We start from the raw sequence: 14498 nt of genomic DNA, 5'->3' as shown, positions 1-14498 counted from the left end.
CCTTTCAAGTGAAAAGGCAGGGTTGTAGTATAAAAGCACGAGGTGACAGCACGGCCCTCTGTGGTTGCCATGGAGAAGCAGTAGCCTGACCAGTGAGTCGAGCAGGGGGAAGGCGTTGTGACATGCATGTACACTGTTTAACTGGCCACAGGACTTTCAATATAATGATTCACATTAATAACAGTTGTATTTCCGGAGCAGCAGCGACATACAAAGGACAAACATAAGAGCAATAGATAACAGCAGTGACCGGCAGCAATTCCACAGAGGCCTGGTCCAAGTGGCAACAAAAGCAAAGCATTACGTCAAAACGAACATGGCAAGATATGCAGTAAGCTACTCTTGCGAGGTCAGGGGTAAACAATACAGTGGTTATCACCTCAAACACAAATTAATAACAAGAAGATACCGAAGTAAATAGACCATTGAAAACGTATGCCCTTGGAAGAGGATAGCCTGTAGGCACTAGGCAGCATTTCACAGAAAGCAGAACATTAGGAGAAGGCTTGAGAAGCCTTCAGAGCAAACAGCCGACGCCTCCGGCTCATAATCACTGTGTCGAGGGAAAGGGGGGGCGGGGGGAGGCAAGAAGACTGGAGGGGGAGAAGGAAGAGGATGGCGGAGAAGATTAATACTTCGATCCTTGATCTAAACAGTTTGCATCACTCTAGGCTTGTGATGAAACTATGTTGTGATAGCAAGGTTTGATATGTGATCTGGCGGCTTCGTTAACACACAGCTCTGCAGCAGGCGCCTAACCCACTGAGCTATCATTTCGGTTCAAATCAAAAGTCGCGTACATGCTAAATGAAATCTAAATGTCGGAGCTGACCGGCGTCCCGAGGGGTGGAGGGGTTCCTCTGATGGGATGCGATGATGAAGGGTCGTGCATTCCCTGCAAGAGGCGGGGCTCATTAATGGCTGTCCCCACTCTGAAGAGAAATGAGATCAGCGTCTCAGTACGAGCGTGCCTCAGCGAGCGGGAAGGTATTCGTCCACCCCCTCCGGCTGAAAGTGGGCAGGTCCAAGTGGCTAAAACATACAGACGCGCAGCGATCTACTCTGCGAGGCAGCCTTCCGCCCACTCCCAGCTGAAGCATCAGTCTGCCCTCACGGTGCGACCGAAAAGGAAGTGAAGGAAGAGATATCAAGTGAGAGAGGAATAAAAAGCAAAAGAGAAACGAGGCGAGGGGAGAATTAAGGGAAGGAAGAAAGAGCAAGACACCAAGAGCAAGGCCCTAGGCAGCATTTCACAGAAAGCAGACCATTGGGAGAAGGCTTGAGAAGCCTTCAGAGCTTCAGAGCGAACAGCCGAAGCCTCCGGCTCAATCACTGTGGCGAGGGAAAAGGGGCGCCGGGGGGGGGGGGGGGGGGGCAGGCTAGAAGACGGGAGGGGGAGAAGAAAGAGGACGGCGGAGTAGGGGAAAGCGCTGCCTTTAATCTTTTAGCCCCGTCCCTTTCAGACTGGGCGCCCGGACTTCCTGCTGGGGTAAAAGGTTCCTGATCTTTTGGGGCAATCTGGACCCATAACTAAGATAAGAAACCTTTTACTTCAGCAGTAAGTCAGGGAACCCAATCTGAAAAGGACGGGGCTAAAAGAGAAAGGAGAACGTCATTAGGACCTCTTATCCAATGGCTGACCACCGTTTAGGAGGCCAGCCAATGGAGAAGAGGGGCGGGGCTTAACCCTCGCTAGTGAAGTTCTCCTAAAAACACAAAATCTCACGAGCTCGACTGCACAAGTGCGCAGTACGCCACGCGAGACCGAAAAAAGAAGACCGAAAAGAAAGAAATGTGAGAGAGTAAAGTAGAAAAAGAAGGGCAGAAAAAAGACAGAGCCAAGGAGCAGTAAAAGACTAAGCTCGTAGGAGGAAGTATGCACACCACTTACTATTCTGTTGCCAAGGAGGGGACAGCGAATCATTTGGAAGAGCACCCCATACATGAGATGTTTCAGTGCTGCCAAGCGGTGCTCCCCAAGGATCTGATGATAGCTTTAATGTCTGTGCTGGTCCAAAGAGATCCACAAGTTCCCCAATGGTGGACTGTAAAATAAGTGGAGCATGAGGTAATTAATAATTTTGAAATTCCAAGTAAGCCAGATTCTGACACTCAAGTGGTAGCTATTCATTTGAGAAAGACCTCTAAAGAAAAGATGTTTAACACAAGGTAAAACTCATTCTTTCCATCAGATTTATCATTACCATTCACTTCTGTTTCAATAAATCTACTAAGTTCAAATCAAACTACTCCTCGTCGGATGACTGCTATTGTTGTAAAATAAGAGTTTTACCACATACAAGTAAGTACATATCCGTAATGCGGTGTGAAGTGAAGATGATTTCTTCAGAAAGACAGACTGTTACAAAACAAAGAAGAAAAATAGGGCACATGCTTGTACTTACAAACTATATTCACAAACAGAAAATGAACAACCAGTTAGCAGTTCGCGAGAACTCCCCCTCCTGTCCTAGAGTGCCAGTTCAACCTAACAGATACCCAGTCTCCAAGAGCATTTTCTGTTTTTAATACAATTGAGAGTGATGCTTCATATAATCTGTTTGCTGTGCATTTTCTGGTTCAAGACTGGCTCACATGTTTTCTTTTAACCACTAATTCTACAGGAGTGAACCATTTCTCTCTGCATACGATTATAGAAAGGTGAGGTAATCCTGGGAAAGTGATGCAATACATCTAGGGAAATTCTATAGTGCAGTGACTCTCATAAGACCCTACAATAACAATGTTCATGCAGCTTCATCTCAACTAAACAAAGAAAATTAGAAAAAGGCCCTAAATAATTTCTCCGGTTTGGTGAATGGCGATACATTTGTAATGGCAGTGTTTCTGTAATTTGGGTCAGAAAGTGTAGATCACCAGGTGAATTAATTGTTATTAATGCCCTCTTTACAGGCAGGCAGGTAATTCTGAAAGAGCCAGTGACATGAGAGAAAAGATCTTCAAACAATCACAACTCTGGAGGGGAGTTTAAGGAATTTACTGGAGATCAGTATAACACGACAGACAGAGCAGGTAGGAGCCAGCAACTGTCATTTGACACAAGCTAGATTCCAACCTTAGCAATAGTAGTCAAGGTGGCACATGCTCTAGGTTCTGAGCACTAAACTTAACAGATCTTTCCCCTATAAATAAACCACAAAAATACATATGTACATAGCTAAATTAAGACCCAGCCTAATAAAGGAAAAAACAAAATAATATGGAAACATAGAATACATACTTAGATCAAAATGGAAGACCAACAGTCGTTAAAGAAAATATGAATACATAAAATACCTACTTTAGCACTAACATGCATCAAATTACAGAACAATATAATTCATTATCACAGATTAAAATTGAAGAACAACATAGTATTTAAACTGTGCTGGTGTTCTCTTCACCTTTTTCGACCTTCCTGTAACAGGATCTTCCCGCACAGGTGGAAATGTGCTCCATTCATATAGAATATTTTCTCTCCCACTCTGTTTGGACAACCTCTCCTTATTCCACCATTTCCCATCGCTTAATTGAACCACTCTGTCCTTGACCATTACAATTTCCAATGGATTGTAAAATGTGGAGTGACCCTTGGCTATTATTCCGGGTAACCTCACCTTAACCTAACCTCCTGTTTTGAACGTAACTCTGAGTCACCCTTTTGTTGCCTCCTTGTCCATGTACTTCCCTTGAGCCATCTCAAAACTGTCCTTCACTTGTTCATGCTTCGCATCTGCCATTTTTAAGTCACTCATCCAAGGCCTAACTAGTTTTGTAGCAGTCATCCTACCTATCAAAGCAAATGGTGACACATTGGTAGTGGCACTCAGAATTTGTTGTGGACTTTACGCACCTCTGTGACTTTTTGCTCCCAATCCAAGCCATTAGCTACCGACAACTGAATACTGTTCTTGATGAACCTGTCACGACATTCCACTACGCCATTACTGCAGGGATGGTATAAGGAGGTTGCAATAAGCTTTTTGCCCCAATGGTATATGACCTTTAGTAACTCTTTAGATACAAATTGCGACCCATTGTTGGTAACCAACTGGAGCACCCTCTCTTAAGAACAGAGACTGCAAAAATTCTATACCATCCTCCGTATTAGCGGACTTCACAAACTGCACCTCAGGCCAAAGTGTGCTGTAACCCACCAAAACCTAACCATACCTTTTCCGTTCGTTCGTTCATTAGATCCATTGGTCTAATGTTCCAATGACATCCAGACCCAACTTGAACCAAGGTTTATCCAGAAGACATATCGCTTTAACCGGACTGAGAAAAATAACAAGTCTTGTCACTCACTGCACAAGCCACAAAATCTTGGACATAAAGCTCCACTCCTCAATCCATTCACAGCCACCAAAAGATCTCCCTGAACCTCCCCATCAAGGCTCCAATGCCCATGTGTCCTTCATGAGCCAATACCAAGACTTTACCCTGTATTTTCAATGGAGCCACCAACAAATCCGTCATTCTCATCACCCCTCCTTCATACTCAATTCCAAAAGCCCATGCTTAAAAAAGCTCACATCTGCGCTAGAGTCTTTGGGAACTAGAGTCTTTGGGAACCCCTTAAATCACTTGATCCTCTAGCACAGTCATCTTCCATTCTTTCTCTGATATGCACCCAACACCTGTTTCTTCCAATGACGCCACCATGCAAAAATTTCTCTCGCACTCAACACCCATCTCCCCATTCTTGAGTGGCAATCTGGACAAACAGTCCACAAAGACATTCTTTGCGCCGGGAATATATTCCAATCACAATCGAATGCCATCATCCTTTAATGCCAGTGGCATTGCTGACCCCCTTTGTGGTAAACACATTCACCAAAGGCTTGTGGTCCATAAGCACAACAAACTCCGAACCCCAAAGATATTTTCTGAAATGGTCCACACCCCACCAGCAAGCCATAGCCTCTCTCTACAGAGTAAGTATATTCTGCTCCCCGCAAAGCTTGTGATGCAAATGCCACTACTTCGTCCCTGCCCTGTCTTCTCTTCCAAAGTTTTATCCAAGGTTAGGTTCTGCATCGTCAAAAGTTTCTCTTGGATCTTTTTGTTGTTTGTTTTTTCCACCAATTGACCCCTTGGTATATTGTCCTCAAAGGTTTTGAAGTCACATATTGCAGCTAAAAGGTTGAAATCACTCATGAAACGCTTCACTACTTTACCCCTGTAGTTGCTTCCTCATAAAATGTGTGCCTTTCCAGAATGATTTTCGCTTCTTCTTGAATCGAGAATCCCTCAATTTGATGGCTGATGAATAGTCATGTACAGCATCACCCTTCCCCAAAACATACAGGTGAGTGCTTTACTACTCTCATACATTTAGTGCCCGTGAAAGGCGCAATAAGAACAGACGTTACTTACCTTTAAACTGTGGTTCTCCAGTATTGGTGTCTTTCATAGATTCACATGCTTGAATAATTCCCCGACGTCGAAGTGGGAGTCCCACGGTACATAACATAGTAGTAAAAAGCATATACATATATATATATATATATATATATATATACATATATATATATTCTCCCCACCACCGCTGGTCAAGGGAGGAGCTGGCGCGGGCGGTCCCGTTGCAGCCACCAGCTGGCTGAGTAAATTCACTTCCAGAAACACCATAGATAATGATGAAAACGGGACACCCAGAGCTGCAGTGTTCAAAAAGATTTATTCGGCAGATGAGAAAAGTTTCACGACGCGTTTCGCCATTGCGTGACCAAGCCGTAATAGCGAAACGCGTCGTGAAACTTTTCTCATCTGCCGAATAAATCTTTTTGAACACTGCAGCTCTGGGTGTCCCGTTTTCATCATTATCTATGGTGTTTCTGGAAGTGAATATATATATATATATATATATATATATATATATATATATATATATATATATATATATATATACACATACATACATATACATAAATAAAATAATATTCTTTTAAAAAAATAAAATCTTAAACTACAATAGAACAAAATAGGCCCATAGAAAGCCTTTGCTGTGCACCATGCCACAAATGTGTCCCATCTACAGGCGTATACAGTTTTAGTAGAGGGATACCTGGCTGCCAAAATGACACACAAGAAGGTAGAGACTGGGCAGGTACAGGTGAAGAACTGTCCCCTGCAGCTGTATCAGAATATACTCTTGATGGGGAAGTCTGATCGGAGGATCGGTGGCCATGCTCAGGAGGTCAAATACCAGACTCTTCGTTCCCAATCCGTAGCCACAAGAATGACTTGAGCCGGTTGTGCTTGATCGTCTTGAGCATGGTTGAGGTGCAAGTCCTCATAAAAAAAATTTAATTGAAGAGGAGACGCTCCGGCTCCTAGAAAAGTGGGGAGGCATGTAGTCATCTCAGAAGGAGGCTCCGGTGGCGGAAGGTATAGAGCAACAAGGCTCTGAGTCCCACATCACGTCAGCCGAAGGATGGGGTGAAGTTGAAGAACACCTTTCCTTCTTCGACGTCTTGTGCTTACCTGAATGCCCCGAACTTTTCAAATGGGACGAGGAGTGCGGGCTCCGTGACCGTTCTTGGGACCTTTCTCGTGATCGAGAATGGGAGTGACGTAGAGCCGAGTGCCAGGCCTCCAACAGCTTTCAGGAATGCTCCCGCAAAGCTTTCGGATTCATGGCCCGGAACAGAGTAAGACTTCGGGTCATGGTTGTGCTCCAAGCACCAGAGGCGCACACAGTGCGGATCAGTTACAGACCTCATCCAATGACAGCATCTGCAGGGCTTGAATCCGGTCCTACGCTGGAACACCTCGACATCACCAGGAGTCCAAGACTCAGGAAAAAGGTCAATAAAAGTACAAAATAAAATAAAAAACTGCTAAGGCGTAGCTATCTCTGGATCTGCATGACACTGATGACTGACGCGAAGCCGACTGACGCTGCCTACCTATGTGTGGGGTACTAATAAAAAAATCTCCAGATCCAGACTGACGCCAGGGGGAAATTCAGAGGAAAGGAATCTACCACCAGAAGTCTACATCAAATACATTTTATAAAGTGAACTCCATCCTACACTGAAAAAAAGTATCCTTACAATGCCTGCTGCTAAGTCTTTGCTTTAGAGGACTACTTCCAGGATTGTGGAAAACAACCTTCTGAAGAAACCTTCCAAGATTCCGGAGGTCTTGCTCTGCTGTGAACAGCTTGTAACTAAATAGGGAACATGCAGTCTGAAGTGCCTGAAACTGAAGTGGCCCTGGGCCAGAAGAAGCACGACAACCATTTGGAAAAAGGCTAGATGACTGATACAGTCCTGGGGAGACTTACTGGACTGTTACTGTGCTGTCAGGTCGGAGTGTAGAGACAAGTTGAAATCCCATGACCTCCCGGAATTCCTATTCGGATGTATCTGTGTAACTAACACAGAACACACAGCTTGAACTGGGGGAAACAGAAAAGAGTAAGAGAAAAACCCCAGCCTACATTTTCTTTCTGATGAATTAGTCTCAGGTCATGGTAACATAACTTCAAGGACCATGTATTCAACTAATGCACATGCAGATAGCAAACATTAAGGAGCACAGGATCACCAATCAGATCGACAGCAGTAGCTATCATTAGCATTTACAAATTTGGATACCAGACAGATATTCCAGGACACCAAGAAAATCACTCAACATCACTGCAACTCAACGAGGGTGCTTACTCCACACTTTCAAGGGTCTGAAACCCTTTTTAAATACATCTTATCGCTACTCGCTAGCCTGAATTTAGGCTTTAGAAAGTTATTAAGTTTGAACATAAAACTGTCTAGCTGAAGCTACGGCCAAGGTACTAACATTGACCCAACCACATTGGTTCGTGGATCAGTTTTATTTGGACTATAGGTCCTGAAAGGATTTTCATGAGGCAACGTCTTTTAGAAGATATTGATTTTTCCATCAACTGGTACTTAATGGTTTATTTCCTACTGATTCCAACAGGATTTCTATTTTGTGCCTGGTAACATTTGAATCACTTACTCATGTTTCTTCTCTTTTTCTATCCTGAAAGAATATTCAGTTTACACATGCCTCAATCCTTTCCTACTTCTGCTTATCCCTATGATTGAGTTTATCTCCTCACTTAACTCTTTACTCAGATCTCTTCAATTCTAAAAGTGTATGATCTTTATCTGTGTGGGAAGGTAGGATCCTTCTAGCATGGTTACCCCCACTTTTTGCCTGGTGTCAATGTGTTTTTGACATGTGTGACTGGGATCCTGCTAATCAGGACCCCAGTCACTGTGCTTCCTCCCTAAATTGACTACAGAAATGTCTGACTGTGCTTCAAAGTAATGTCAGGAATGTGCTATCTTGTAATAAAGTAATAAACCACTGTATAAAAGGCCAGGCCACAGAGATGCAGTTATAGAGCACATCGAGACGATACCCTGTTTGTCCGATCTGACGTGCTTTGCTCCGGAGAAATTAAAAACCCGTTTCCTGCTTTCCAGTTTCCAGCGCCCGCCTCTTTATTTGATAATTATTGAGTGGTTCAGAGGCGATTAACGCCAAGCAGTGCTTGAGAATATCTAGAGAAAAACTGCTTTTCCACAGTAAGTACTTCTGTACATTCACAATTCACATTTTGTTACTGGTGTACCCTTATTTATTTATTTTTTTATGTTTAAAGACCTGTATTATATAGTATGCATTTCACACAGCACATGGCCTACAACCCCTCGGGGCCGGCTGCGTAGTGCGCCGAGCGCATGGATAGTAAGCAAGATAACACAGCCTTTCAGCCGGCAACCCTGGGGTCCGGCGGCGTAAACGCACACATTATGCATCAAACATCACGTGGAATAAACAATTCTGCAATTTTTGTTAATTTTGTAGTGTTAGAATTTTACCCTGGAGTCTCTACCATGCTATCAACAGTCCGTGTCCACGAAAAATTAGAGCGAATGGCCATGATAGGAAGTGACTGTGAGGACAGGAGTCAGAAGAAAGAGAGATCTGTCTCATGAGACGTCGCTTTAACTCAAACGGGTATGTGGAGGTACAGCTCACCATGTCAAGAGAGTAGTCTTGTGCGAGCTACGGTGTCAGGCAGAGACCGCCATAGCCGAGGCTGTTGTGTCCGTCGGCCCCGCATGTGTGTTGGTCTCCAATTGTGTCGATGGTGGTGTGAAGGTCGGGGACACGAATCACAACCTAGATCTAGCCGTCCTTCTCCGGACTGGGTTTATCCCAGTGACGCCCCTCTGATCTTGCGCATAGGAGTGTGTAGCATGTGTTTGCAAGGGGGTACAAGACACCAATAGGGGTATGATGACTAATGCCATATGTGTAGCGCGTACAGTGCCGTGGCATCATAAAAAACAGTCCTGGTCATGAAACATGGCCAGCATTTGAACTAAAACATGAACTATAACGGGGGGTGTGGGGAGGGGGAGCCCTGAAGGGTACAGGTGTACGTTTGCATGCGGGGGAGGAGAGGACGGTGTCACCGTACGAGATGTTCGGTGGCCGGGAGCCAGGGTGAGGCGGGGAAGCAGTGCTAGCATAGGGGGGGGCAGGAGCGCCAGGACCACATCGGTTGAGTACGGCCAGTGCAGTGGCCGCACTCATGGCGCAGGGCCAGATCTAGGCACGCAGGAGATGAAGGAAGGCAATAACCTCCCTGCTGCGGTTCGGCAGGCTAAGTGTTGCAAGCGGCCTGGGGGGGGAGAGGGAGCTGCAGATGCGGCCCGGTGTATGGGTGCACGTCGCTGTAGGGATATAGGGGAGCAGGTTTTGGCATGGGCCCTGTCCCAAAGGGGGGAGGATGGGGCAGTGAGCACAGGAGCGTTCCGTAGCGTCTCGCGTTGATGCGCCATTGCAGGTGCAGGACTCTTTAGTGACTCCCCACTTCAGACACGCCTGTTGAAAGGATTGAAGGGTGTCGTCCCAGAGCTGCGCAATGGGGAATTTCCGGAGCCCAGCCGTTTCTTCCCGGTGCAATACTGCGCTTTCTGCCCACGCCCAATTGGTAAAGGACGTGCGCCAATGCTGGATATGTGGGGGTGTGCTGGCCTTCCACCGTTTAGTGAGCAGGTGTTTAGCCGTGATCAATCCCAGGTCCCTGAACCTGGTTAGTACCTTGTTCAGCTTGGTGCGCCTGTAGAGTCCCAGGAGGCAGGACTCCAATGTTCGCGGCACATATTCGTCAGTGCATTGCGTGAGTAGTGTTGTGACCTCGCCCCAGTATGTCTGGATGTCGGGGCATAGCCAGAGCATATGTAAGAGATCTGCTCCAACCAGGGAGCAGCGTTGAGAGGCAGTGTCGGTGACTGAGAAGTACCCGTTAATCTTATTAGGTGTAAGATAGGCTCGGTGTAATATATAAAATTGTAGGACCTTGAAACGGGGATTGCGTGGGACGTTTGTTAGCCCAGAGACCACCATTGCCCATTCCCTGTCAGTCCAATCTCTCCATCTATCCGTCGCCCATTTCTCCCTCAGCTGCAGGGTGGAAGGCTGCGTATGAGTCAATAGGGCCTCCGCCAACCAGTGTATTATGTGGGAGCCATTGCCCATAACATGTAAATATTGTATGAAGTGGTGCATCTGCAACTCCTCAGACATGTCACCCCAGGCGGCGGTCAGTGCGTGCATAAGGGACGCATGCAACAGGAATTGTCCAGCTGGGAGGGCTGTACCCTCGGTGAGGGCTGCAAAGGAAAGCAGGGCACCATCCGCGTAAAGGTCTCCCAGAGTTTCCACGCCCGCCCGTGACCAGCTCTCCAGCATAACTTCCGTCAGCACTCCAGCTGCTCTGGGAGTGCCCAGTAGGAGAAGTATCGGGGCATACGGTGTCGTCGTCCGGGTGAGCCGCAAACATCGCACGAAGCATCTGCCCGCCATTGCCAGGTGCAATTGAGAGGGTCGGGGCCTGGGTCAGTGGATGGAACAAGGTGCATACCTATGTCTGGGTCCAGGTGGCGGCGTCTGTGGCAGTGTCGCCCAAGTTTTTACAGCAGAGCCAACTCGACACCCACTGCATCTGCGCTGCCAGGTAGTACAGCTCCATATTGGGGACCGCCAGGCCTCCTGATTCAGTGGGCAGGTACAGCTTCGCTAGTGCCACACGGGGCCTGCCTGCATTCCGAACAAGACCACGAAGTGGTTGGGACATAGGTCGGAATGTTGACAAAATAGTATAGTAGCCTCGGTAGGACTCATTTTGGCTAGCGCCACACGGCTGGGCACATTCAAGGGCAAAGTCTTCCAAAAGCCTATCTGAGCACCAATTGAGGCAATCGCTCGCATCAGATTTCCCTCCAGAACGTCCGTGGGGTTCCGGTAGATGTGAATCCCCAGATATCGGAACGTAGTGGAGTACCACTGCAGCCTTTCGCCGCCGAGATAAATATCACTCTCAGGCGTGTCCGGGCTGAAGGAATAGGCTCCCGACTTCGACCAATTGACCCTTAATCCGGACATGTCCTCAAAGGTTCGGAAGATGTCGGTGAGAGATGTCGGGACATTAGTCAAATCCTTGACACATAGGAGGAGGTCATCCACGTAGAGCGAGAACACATGGATTCCATCCGCCATTGGGATTCCCCACTCGTCCTCTTGTGTCCGGAGGATCGTGGCTAGGGGTTCCATAGGTAAGGAAAACAGTAGGGGTGACAGGGGGCAGCCCTGCCTAGTACCCCTCCGCACTCGGATAGCGTCAAAGAGCAGCTTGCCTATATGGAGCCAAACCGTGGGCCTGTGGTACAGCAGATCAACCATGGTCTCATATCCACCTCCCAGGCCGTATTTTGCCATGACCGCCCGCAAGTAAGGCCATTCTACAGATTCGAACGCCTTCTCAAGGTCTAACACCAGGCACCCCGCTCGTGGCATATTCTTGTATAAGGAACAGGCGACGGATGTTATAAGAGGTGTGACACGCTGGAACAAAGCTGTTTTAGTCATGGTGTACTAGGGTTGGGACGAAAGAGGCCAGTCCATATTCAACAGGGCCAGGGGGCAGTAAGAGCCCATCCGAGTGTCGTCTCTGCCAGGTTTGAGTATGGAAACAAGGTTAGCCTCATTGAGCGTGGGAGGGAGGAATCCTCCGCAGCCGCAGCATACATCTTCAGTAACTCGGGGATGAGGATGTCCGAGCCCGCCTTGTAAAATTCGGCCGGCAAGCCGTCTGGGCCTGGGGATTTGCCATTGGACAGGTTAAAGATGGCAGCGCGGAGTTCCTCAGGCGTGAGCGACGCCCCGAGTTCGTCCTGTTGTGCGACCGTCAGGTGGGGCATCAGTAAGGGAGAGAGGTATTCCGGTATGTCAGGGTGCGAGTCACGGAGCCGGGAGTGATATAGGGTTTCATAGTGGGCTGTAAACGCTTCATGTATGTGGCGCTGTGTATAGAGGAGCCCCCTCCCATCCAGGCGTATCGCCGACACCAGGGCCGCGCGATCCTCTCGTGCAATCAGCCAGGCCAATAGTTTGCCAGGTTTGTCGCCCAGATGGTGTGTGCGCACTGAGTGTGTAGCATAATTAAGGTTGCGGAGAAGTTCTAGGAGGCGCGCATGTTCCGTCTGTGCTTCCAACAGGGGGTCGCCAGCGCCACCGATCGCATCCTGTTCGCGACTGAGCAGGTCGACTTCCAGCTGTGTTAGGTCACCCTCCAGCTGTCTCCGCATGTGTCCCTGTGTACCTAAACAGACCCCCCGAATCATAGCCTTAAAGGCGTCCCACTCTATCTGGGGGGAGGACGCTGTGCCGGTTTTGTCCTTAAAGTATTGCGCAGTTTGCGTAAGAAGGGAGTCGCGGAAAGCCGTGTCTAATAAGAGGGCTGGTTGGAGTCGCCAGGTGGGGATGGGTGGGTGTGGACGCTGCTATGCAATGGCCAAGACGTGTGGATTATGATCCGAGTGAGTGCGGCCCATGTATCGCGTGTCCGCAACAAGGGGGAGAAGGTCAGAGGACACCATAAATCTGTCTAGGCGTACATGCAAATCATGGGCGCCTGAGTAGTAGGAATATATCCTAGTTGTGGGGTTGTGTGTCCGCCACGCATCATGGAGGTTCCATTGTGTGGCCCAACTGATCAACACCTTCATGGTGCCGTGTGCCGGTGTGCTCATGTGTGGTGGGGAGGAGCGGTCCAGTGTCACATCTAAGATACAATTATAGTCAATCCCCAGGATCCATGGGATATCATGCCATGTCGCCAGCGTCGTCGAGAGGCGGGCAAAGAAACTGCCTTGATCAGTGTTTGGGGAGTATAGGGAAGCCAGCACCACCTGCTGACCATCCAGCCTGCCCTGGGGCACCACGTATCTGCCATCAGGATCTATATGGGTGTTCGAGACCGTCCAAGGGGTCCCAGGACAGATCCACAGGAGAGTTCCGCGTGCGAAGGAGGAGTACTCTGTGGCATAGAGTAGCCCACGCCACCTCCGATGCAATGCACGCACCTCTGCTTTGTTCAAGTGTGTTTCTTGTAACAGTGCTATATGGATCTTATGGCACTTTAAAGAAGAGTAGATCTGGTATCTTCGTGTTGGTGTGTGCATACCTCGGACATTCCAGGTACATATACGGATTTCAGCCATGATCATCGTTAGTGTAAGTCCTACTCTCACCACCTGGCCTCGGCCTCCCAAGTGGGGCTCCCGCCAGACCCTCCGGTCCCATCCGGGTCTCTGAACTAAACATAGCTGCAAACAATGTAGTTGGTGACCCAATCAGGTGCAAAAGGATAGGGAAAGAGGGGAACACAATAAGCCTAAAAAAGGCAATACAATAGAAAATGCCAAAAGGTCGGCTGTTCAACATGCCACGTCCAAACACTCAGGTGAGCGGATTAAGCTATACAGTACTAGGGGGTGTTAAATGACTAATACAAGAAAGAGTTCAGTGACAGTATTGTCCTCGGAGTGGATATCGCCCTATCCCGGGCCGAAAAGGAGAGGCCGTATCAGACAGGCATCACCTGATATCAACCCGCCCATTGCAGCGGGCAAATGTCTAGCCGTTGCCAAGGGCGAGGGGAAAAGTCTGTGGGGGAGTCCTCCCCTCCGAAGGAGCTGGGCTACAGTCTGCCAGAGTGCATGCGACCACGGCAGAGGGAGGGCTCCCGTGTGCCATAAAGGAAACGTGTATGAAGTCAACAAAATTTTACTCACTGCGTCTCGTCGCACCTCACCACTCTGAGCAAGAGGGTCTTTGCGCCTATCGTCACTGGGCATCGTTCATCACAGGGCGCGCCAGAGCAAGGCAGGCACAGCGTCTTAGCCGAGAAGGTCCGCTGTCTGTGGCGTGATGTCCGGGGTATCTGTGGACTGTTGAGAGTCCGGTAGCCCGTAGATTGCCTCATCACTTGGAAACGTGGTCGGGCTCGCGTTTGGGGCAGAGGAAGGCGCGGGGGAGCAATACCGTGGTAGTTCCTTGCGCTCCCCTGGGCGCCTCAGCCATTCCGCCATCCAACCAGGCCTCGACCTCCTCAGGGCTAGTGAAGAAGTGTGTTTTGTCCTGTGCTACCACTCTTAGTTTGGCTGGGA

General features: G+C 48.2%; 1 protein-coding gene across 6 annotated transcripts in view; it reads right to left on the bottom strand.

Moving 5' to 3' along the window:
* Positions 1–14498, bottom strand: part of EPN3 (epsin 3) — a 372455-nt gene that overhangs the window by 151056 nt on the left and 206901 nt on the right. For all 6 annotated transcript variants that reach the window (XM_086930838.1, XM_086930833.1, XM_086930836.1 and 3 more), the window contains one exon: positions 1892–2045. In XM_086930838.1, coding sequence (XP_086786964.1) covers positions 1892–2045 — 154 coding nt within the window. The remainder of the gene's footprint in view (positions 1–1891; positions 2046–14498) is intronic.

This window comes from Lissotriton vulgaris, chromosome 7, assembly GCF_964263255.1.
Source record: "Lissotriton vulgaris chromosome 7, aLisVul1.2, whole genome shotgun sequence".
Lineage (NCBI taxonomy): Eukaryota > Metazoa > Chordata > Amphibia > Caudata > Salamandridae > Lissotriton > Lissotriton vulgaris.
The sequence above is the reverse complement of the archived record's forward strand: the minus strand, read 5'-3'. Positions and strand labels throughout refer to the sequence as shown.